The 9,022-nt window shown below is 41.0% G+C and overlaps 1 protein-coding gene across 1 annotated transcript; it reads left to right on the top strand.

Moving 5' to 3' along the window:
- The first annotated feature begins 3,550 nt into the window (after positions 1-3,550).
- On the top strand, positions 3,551-6,890 carry LOC136177388 (glutamic acid-rich protein-like). Its single transcript, XM_065950520.1, has 2 exons — positions 3,551-3,884; positions 3,966-6,890. Exons 1-2 carry the CDS (start codon positions 3,632-3,634, stop codon positions 6,047-6,049), a joined length of 2,337 nt encoding a protein of 778 aa, XP_065806592.1. The 5' UTR covers positions 3,551-3,631; the 3' UTR covers positions 6,050-6,890.
- Positions 6,891-9,022: the final 2,132 nt, after the last annotated feature.

Raw genomic sequence — 9,022 nt, 5'->3', positions numbered from 1 at the left:
AAAATGAATCTTAAAAAAAAAAACCTTCAGAGGGGGGCGGGCCGCCCCCCTAATATAATGGTAGGGGAAACACTGCTCAGGTTACCCAAATAAATGTCCACAAATACTGTCAAAGTTGATTTTTCACAATATGTCCCCTTACATATATGAAGCAATGGTCACTGCATGTGTTCTTGTTAGTAACTAAAAAGAAGAAATAGCACAAAGACCGTCAGTGAGTGCAGTGGATGTTTACCGCGGCTTTTTTGCTTCTCTGAGCTGTTCTGCAGCTAAACTTTGATAAAATATGATTATTAAAGCAGAAATGTGTCCGTTGATGATATTTAACTGAATGTACGCTCAGTGTCCAGTTTATTTGTTCCACTAATATGAATTATAAACAACTTCTTACAAGCTGGGCAGTTAAAAATACTCACTAGTAGCTAATTAAGGGTTATTGATTCAGGTTAGTGCAAGTGGAATTTTTTCCTCAAGCTGGTTTGAACAAACTTTTTACAAGTGCAACAAGACTAATTCAAATGTTTTTGTTTATGATTTGATAAGAAAATGTAGAAATTCACAGAGATAAGTTTTGCACACGAGGTCGTATCACATCACAGACTTTCAGAACGATGATTAAAACACATGTGGAGTCTCAGAGACCCAGAAACAGATTTCTGTTCTGACAACCCAAACAAGTCAACCCTTCAAAATCATGTTTATAAACCATTCTAATAAATTAACTTGAGGGCTTTGAGGTCACCATCACCCCATACTGACGTTCATTTATTTACCTACAGTTTGATTAACTGTGGTCTCCGACCTGCAAGAGGCTTTTTAAGTGCTCCTCAGTATCGTCTTTTTTAATGTTTTATCATGCTGTATTTTACTTTTCACAGCTCCAGGATGATTCACGTTTCCAACAGACGGTCCCTTCACTATCAGCATGGTGCCTTCACTGACCTGGTGTTCTACACTGTTGTCTTCCTCGCCCTGATGAACTCATGTAGAGGTAAGTTGCAAACATTACAAACAGTGTGGTTCATGTTGACATGAAGAGTTATTTAAATTACTGAAGTTTAAAGGGATACTTCACCCGTTGAAACATGAATCTGTATTGACATTGGGTCATATATTTAGTAGAATTGTGAAATAAATTTTGAAGTTGTTGCCTTCTTGGCTGTGAAAAAGCAGAAAGTGTCTTTTTGGCTCATGTGGATGAAAGACACCAAATCCCAGAATGCACAGCACCGCAGGCCACTCCCACTAAGGTCCTCTAGTTCAGAATCAGAAATACTTTATTAATCCCAGAGGGAAATTCGATCGATACAGTTTCTCCAAAATATACAATATAGCAGTAGAAATATAGAAATAAAAACATTTACAGACATATTTACTTCAACACATAAAGCTGTTTCCTCAACTGATTCAGAGATTTCTTCCAGAATTCTTGGAAATTCCTGGCAGAAAACAGACTCGATGTCTGTGTCCATAGGCAAACAGTGAGAGCACCGACACTACCAGTCAACCCCAGCTTCTCGTCCTCACTGCCGCCGACAGGCAGGCATCATGTCTCTACTGCTGAGCTGGCAGCGGCGGCAATATAGCTGCGAGACGGTTGCTGCCCACATGCTGGTCTTGTGTTGTGAATATCAGGAACTAGCGTTGTAGTTTCACCCCGCTAACCGCAACAGTTTCCTGTGATGCAAAAATCTTAATTTTGCATCACTGGAAGCTCCTTTTCAGACTTAGAAATACAAAGATTTCCCATCTGAGGGGAAAATGAGGGAGAGATACACGACCATTCAGAAATACTACCAGGTATCTAATGACACAAAGCTTAATGCAAATGGGTGAAGTATCCCTTTAAGTTTGTGCTTCTAATGACACCATATGGCTCACATTTGCTGAGCTGTAGGAATAAAAAATGAATCCTTGTTTGTTTGCAGCTCAGTCTGAGGTGATCGTTCCATCTCAGCCAGTAGTTTCATTGGTGGGTGAAGACGTTATTCTGCCATGTCACCTGGACCCCGTCATGAATGCTTTTGACATCACTGTGGAGTGGGCGAGACCTGACCTGAACCCCAGATTTATCCTGGTGTGGCGTCACGGTGAAGAACTGGAGACTATAAAACATCCGTCCTTCAGTGGAAGAACATCAGTGTTCATCGATCAGCTGGAGAAGGGAAACATCTCACTGAAACTCTCCAAAGTTAAAGTCTCTGATGAGGGAGGATACAAATGCTTCATGCCTACATTGTCAAAAATTTCCACTGTTCAGCTTGTTGTAGGTAAGAGGACAAGTTTTTATGATTATTTAATAAATGTTCATGCAGCGGTCGTGGATTTGCTGCTGATGAGAAAGGAATATGTTAGAAAGGATATGTGCATCCAAATCTTTGATTGGTGCTTTCAAAGTGTTTATCTGTCCAGACGATAACGACACACGATGTGATAGTTTGCACACAGAAACAACATGACAACATGTTCACAATACTATCAGTGTGATTGACTAAACTACTCAAAAAGCTTAAATGGGTTATATGTAACTTTTTACATGTATCAATCGTTTTTTATCGTCCATTAATAAGCGAACGGTTAACTCAGGTGAAAAAGTAGATGTTCACTGGTTATCTGTGTTGCCTGAATAAAAAGTTTTTTCCGCGAACGCTCCAGGAAGTGACATTTTATGCACGTTCTCAATGTCCTCCTCACTCCGCTCCGCTTACAGAGATCAACAGTACAAACTCATCACACACTCCTGCTCTCAGCCAGTGCCTGCAGAGACACTCGTTTGGAGAATGAATACAGACACACAGACTCCTTCACAGACTTTCACATGTATGACCACTTACCTCCTCTGTAAACATTATGCTGGTAAATATCCAGTGTTTCGCGGCCAATGATGATTCTCATTTGTGTACGTACGAGCACGTATGACGAGCACGCGAGGGAGAGCGAGCAACAGGTTACTGGTGCAGTTCGCCTAACGGCCATGCGGTGTCACTACAAGCGCTGTATTTTTGAAAGTTACATATAGCCCTTTTAAACAGCTTAAACGTTACTGTTGAGGCACGTAGCAGCCATGTTGAATTTAACTCGGCCTACTGAAGGTTGTCCGACTTTCCAGATCGGAATTCTGACTTCAGAGGGGCGTTCCTGATGACGTATCAGACCGGAAACTCCACATTTCCGACTTCCCAGATCAAATGCAACGTACCATGTGTCTGTAGCTTTAAATGTAAATGAGCTGTGTCTGTCCTCTCTGGAAGGGCTTGGGTGTACTCGGGCTTTCTCGCTCCATGTCCTATTGTTTACTGTGAGAAGGCAGACTCAGAGGGCAGAACAAACACCTAGCTGTGGGAGTGTCACCCACCTGGGGGAGGGGTTACTGCCCTTTGTGATGTCATGAAGGGAAAATCTCCAAACGGCCTGTTTGAGCACACATTTTCTGAAAAGTGGAGCAGGCAGAAGACGGAGAGGATGGACTTTTCTCATCATTTGGGGTTTTGTAGACAGAATAGAGACACATAATAGAGTTAGAGAAACATGGTGAAGTGGATTTGGCATAATGTGTGACCTTTAATAGAGATCTTATGATGATGTAAGAAACGTCTCCTCTACAGGTTCTGTCTCCTCACCTGTTGTTCATATGATCAAAAACAACAATGGAGTGTTGTTAGAGTGTGAGTCTGCAGACTGGTATCCAGAGCCAGAGATGTTTTGGCTGGACGGCGAGGGAAACCTCCTCTCTGCTGAACCCACTGAGACAGTCAGAGGTCCTGATGGTCTCTACACTGTCAGCAGCAGAGTGACTGTGGAGAAGAGACATGGGAGGAAGTTCACCTGTAGAGTCACACAGAGGAAGATCAACCAGACCAGAGAGAAGCACCTCACTATTCCAGGTAAATATAAGTCATTCATTATTTAATGATGTAATTATCAAGATAAACAGTAAATACAAACAAATGTTTCTTCTATTTCAGATCATTTCTTTGTGGTCCTTACTCCTCATACTCATGTTGTTATCGGCGCTGTGATTGGTTGTGCTGCTTTGCTGTTGATTCCTGCGATCATCTTTGTTGTGTGGAGACGGAGACAAAATAAATTTGTCCCCTTCTTATATAGCAACACAGATTCCGTGATGGCACAGTGTGGAAGTGAACACTATGAGAACGAATGGCGACACACACTTAAATATTATGAATTAGGATTTAAGGTTTTGAATGAAGAAGAAGAAGAAGAAGAAGAAAAACTTCCACTCATTTCAGTTAAAAAAGAAGAGAACAATGCTGACACTACAGGAGAAAAGAGTGAGACTGAAGATGAGCTTGTGACAGAACCAGATCCAGTAAAAGACATCGTCTCTGCAGCAGGACAACGTGAAATGAAGGAAACAGATCTACCTGTGATTCTAAAAGAAGAAACAAACCAAGAGCAAGAACAGGGACAAAGACGAGAAACAAATGATGGAGACGAGAGTGAACAGAACACAGTGAAGATGGAAAGGGAAGGGACACAGCAAGAGACAATGAGTGAAGAAGACGAGAAAGAGACAAAAACTGAGAAGGAGAGACCAAAGAAAAAGAAAAAGAAAAAGAAAAAAGGAGGCTCAACAGGACAGAGGAAGCAAGAAGAGAAAGGAATCAAACGGAAGTCAGAAGGAGAGAGTGTGGAGAGCAAAGAGATGCTTCAGTCAGAGATAAAGAAAGGAGAAAACAAAGATGAGACTGAGCTCAAACAACAAGAAGTAAATGGTGAACAATGTCTCTTCAAAGATGATAAACAGGAGAGGAGGAAGGCAGAACCTGAAGATAAAACAGAAATAAACAAAGAAGGGAACCAGTTGAACATTACTACAAAGACAGAAGAGGAAGCAGAGAAGCAAAAGAAGCAAAGCAGTGAGGATGTGAAAAAGACAGAAGAAAAGAAGGATGAGTGGGGGAACAAGGTGTCAGCTAATATGAAAGGTACAGAGAGGTCAGACCCTGAAAAACATCAAGATGAAACAGGAAGAAAGAACCAAGAGGTTTTAGCAGACAAAGACGTTCAGACAGAGAAACACCAGGGAGAAAAATCTGAACCAGATCAGAACGAAACCAAATACCAGCCAGCAGAATCAAAAGAGGGTGTAGGGGTTGAGATTAAACAAAGACAAGAAGAGAGGCAGGAAGCTGGTCTACAAGAGGACAATGATACAACTCAAAGGAAGTCTGTGGAGATACTAAACCAAGTTAGAGGAGTAGAAGAAGAAAAGCAGGCAGAGCAACAACTGGATGTAAAGGTAAAAGTCAGAGAGCAAAGAGAGGAATCTAAAGAGGAGGTAATGGTGGAGGATAATGGAAGAGGGGAGGAGAGTTTAGAGACTGACAGAAAAGCTTCTGTTGATGAAACCCAAAGAAAAGCTGAGGGAAAAGAAAATCAAAGAAGAAGAAGAAGAAGAAAAAGAAGAGAAGAAGCAGCCAGACAAGCAGCTGAGACAACAACTAAAGGAATCACAGAGGAGATCAAAGTAGAGGGGACAGACGGAGAGGAAGAGGAGTCTGTAACTGATAAAGAAGCTGACACAAATGAAACCCAAAAGAAGCACAAGAAGATAACATCAGAATCCAAAGGAGGAGAACAACAGCTGATGCTGCAACATTCAGACATGAATAAAGAAATGAGAGAGAGAGGAGTGGAGGGTCAGGAGGACCTGCAGCAGGAGGAGGACATGGAGACTGATCAACCTCAACCAAATGTCATACAAAGTATTGAACCACTAAATACACAAGAGGAAGGTCTCCATATGGATCAGCAACAAAGAGACGAAATAAGGAGGAATTCAGAAGAAGGCAGAATGCAGATAGAGGCTAGTTCTGAAATGCTAACACAGGGTCATAAAGAGCAAAATATGAATTTAATAAAGGAACAACAGCAGCAGGAGGAGGACATGGAGATTGATCAACCTCAACCAAATGTCATACAAAGTATTGAACTACTAAATACAAAATTTCAATTTAAATCAGCTACAGAGGGACAGAGTAAGGAGGCTTTTGGTAGAGGACAGAAAGAGGAAAATCAACACTGATCAGAAGATGGAGAAGTAAGTGGGAGAGAGCAAGAAACAGAGAGAGATGAAGACGACAAAGAGACAAAAACCGAGAAAGAGGCCCAGCTCCAAAACATAAACACTGATCAGAAGACGGAGGAGACAACAACTGAGATAGACCAAAGAAAGAGAAAAAGCTGAAGAGAAAAGGAGGCTCTGGAGCGAGAGGACAGTAAAAGGAGAAAGGTATGAAACTGAAGTCAGATCGAGAGACGTTGGAGATATGCTTCAGTCAGAGACAAAGAAAGGAGAAAACAAAGATGAGACTCAGCAGTCATTCATTAATTAATGAACGACAAACACTGACAGAGCCAGGTATGATGAGCCCAATAACAAATACCTGAGTGAGTGGTAAATATTAGCACTAGACAACACTAGAGCAGAACTTGTTAGGTGTGGACTGGTCTCTCTCTCTCTGGTCTCCCTCCTCCCTCTGCCTGCTGCACATCTGATAGCAGTTTTCACTCAAGTATGAGGAGGAGTGGCAGAGTGCAGAGGGCTCTCTAACAGACACACACTCCCTCTGGGCAATAGACAGAGAGGTATCTTTTCCCCTACCCAGGCATGTCCAGATTGCTGTTTTTGTTTTTTATTTTAGTCGAACCTTCGATTCCTTTAGTTCAGTTCTGTTTTCCTTTGTTTTTAGGAGGTGGTGCTGAGAGCAACGGCCCATCACGTAGCTGGCTCTGCACTTTCCCATATTTTGTTATTTTTTTGCCGGGGTCTCCAGCCCCTTTTGTTTTGTTAGTTTTATTATTTATCTTTGATTATGTCTTGGGGGGTTATTAACAGCCAAATAAAGCTTGGGTTTAAAACCTAATATCTGTTCTGGTCTCCTTTGTTTTCAGCCTTGATTTAATTATTTTGGATAAGAAGGATGTAACAGGCCCCGTATGGAGGACTGTTGCCAGATTAGATTTGTCCTGTTAATAACAGGGAAATAATGAGACAAAGCAATGTAGTGTGTCTGCCGCGCACATTAAACTGTCTCACCTGGAGGTTACACCTCCTTGTGGCACAAATTGGAACCACACCGTAAATTACATTTTACACAAAATAACAGAACTAATGCTCCCAATTACACATTTACATATTGAAATATACACAATACACAAAAATAAATCACATAATGTGAACACACATTTCTGTGTGTCACAAGGACATGACAAAACTTCTTGGAGCGTATTGTAGAAAATGAACATCTCAGCCAGACACATATTTATTGTGACATTTGTTTCAACAGTTCTCCAGTTGACAACAAAAAAACAAACCACCTGAAATGTTCGAATCAGCAAATAAACTAGCACTGATCTGCTGAGGTGACTCTGAAGCCGGGTACACACTAAAAGATAATCATGACGATTTTGGACCTCAAAGGCCTGATTATCTGATGGTTTCAAAGATCATCTTGCCAGATTCTCCTGTGGTGTAAGGTGTGTTATGAGTGATTTTAACCTCCCCGATCTTCACGGAAGACGATCGGGGCCGCCCCAATTTAAAATCCTGTTATATATGATCAGTAGTCTTGTTGTGAGGAGAAAACACAGAGGACAGCCGAGCACAGACTCTGTGGATTGTCAAGTGTAACAGAACAACGGGCAATCAGGAAGCAAGCTGACTGAATCAGGAAGCACAACAAACATAACCATGGCAACGACACATCTAGTCACATCTAAAACAGGATTTAAGGTTGTGAATGAAGGAGAAAAAGAAGAAGTTGTCACTAAAACAACAGCAGAGAAGGCAGGGGACACTTACAAAGGAGTGGACAGGAATCATGGGTCATGGAAACATAAAGCAAACATCTAAGGGCTATAGAAGAAAGAGCTACACAAGCAGCTGAACGCAGAAAAATAACTACTATACCAGGTGGAGGAGTCACAGAGGAGGTAAAAGTAGAGGGTAGAGAAGGAGGGATTGCCATGTCAAATCTGATGAAGGAGCTGAAAATAAAACTTGAAAGAAGAAATTAAACATACAAACATGATTCAAAAGAGGAGGGGAAGGCGATGCTGCATCATTCAGCCATTAATGAAGAGATCAGAGAGAGAGAGGAGCTGAGTGTCAAGAGGAACTGCAGGAAGAGGAGGAGTTATAGAATAATGAACCTCAACATGTCACATGGAGGATCAAACCACAACAAACACAAGAGAGCAATGAGGACCAGGAGAGAGGTAGAGATTATGAGAGCTATGAGTAAAGAAGAGAAGGGAGATGAGCTGAAACAGAAAACAGTCGACATTAGGCGACTCAGCAGAGAAGAGGAACTGAATGATGGAGCGCTGAGCAGCTTATTTATCTTTTTCAACAAATCATTAGAAAAAGATTTTTTTTCAAATTTTCAAATCAATCACAAAGAAAACAGTGAGATGTGGAATTATTATTAGAGGTTTTTCATCTAAGTTTTATCAAAATGCCAACCTGTGCATCCACCAACATGGCAGACATTTTTAAAATTCAGTGACTGAGTGAGCTGAGGTCACACGTAACAGCGAGCATGAAATGTGTACCTCAAACTCACTTTACAACTTCTTTCATTCATCATTTATTGTCTGATGATGTCATTTCTGTGCATTTTGGTTACCATTAGTGTGTTGTATTACATGGACGCTCATAATTCACATTTTCAGATTCAGTTTTTTGCAAAGTAATTCTGCACTGTTTACCTCTTATCAACTGTCACTGTGTCAAACTATTTGTTTATTGTTTATTAAATCTAGCTCACTGCGATGTGGTTGGTCTGAAGACTTTGTGGGGCTTTTTGGGGAAGAATTTTTTGATACCTCTATTTTGATATCATTGTATTCAGAGTGGTCTCCTTATTTACATCCAAATCAATGCAGAAACAAACGCAGAAGGACTCACAAAGTAGTACACTCCATCTTGTGGCGAAAATAGGTAATAACATCTACAGTACTTGAGACCACATTGTTAAACAACAAAAATATTTAG

This window comes from Labrus bergylta, chromosome 2 (genome assembly GCF_963930695.1).
Source record: "Labrus bergylta chromosome 2, fLabBer1.1, whole genome shotgun sequence".
Taxonomy (NCBI): domain Eukaryota; kingdom Metazoa; phylum Chordata; class Actinopteri; order Labriformes; family Labridae; genus Labrus; species Labrus bergylta.
The sequence above is the reverse complement of the archived record's forward strand: the minus strand, read 5'-3'. Positions and strand labels throughout refer to the sequence as shown.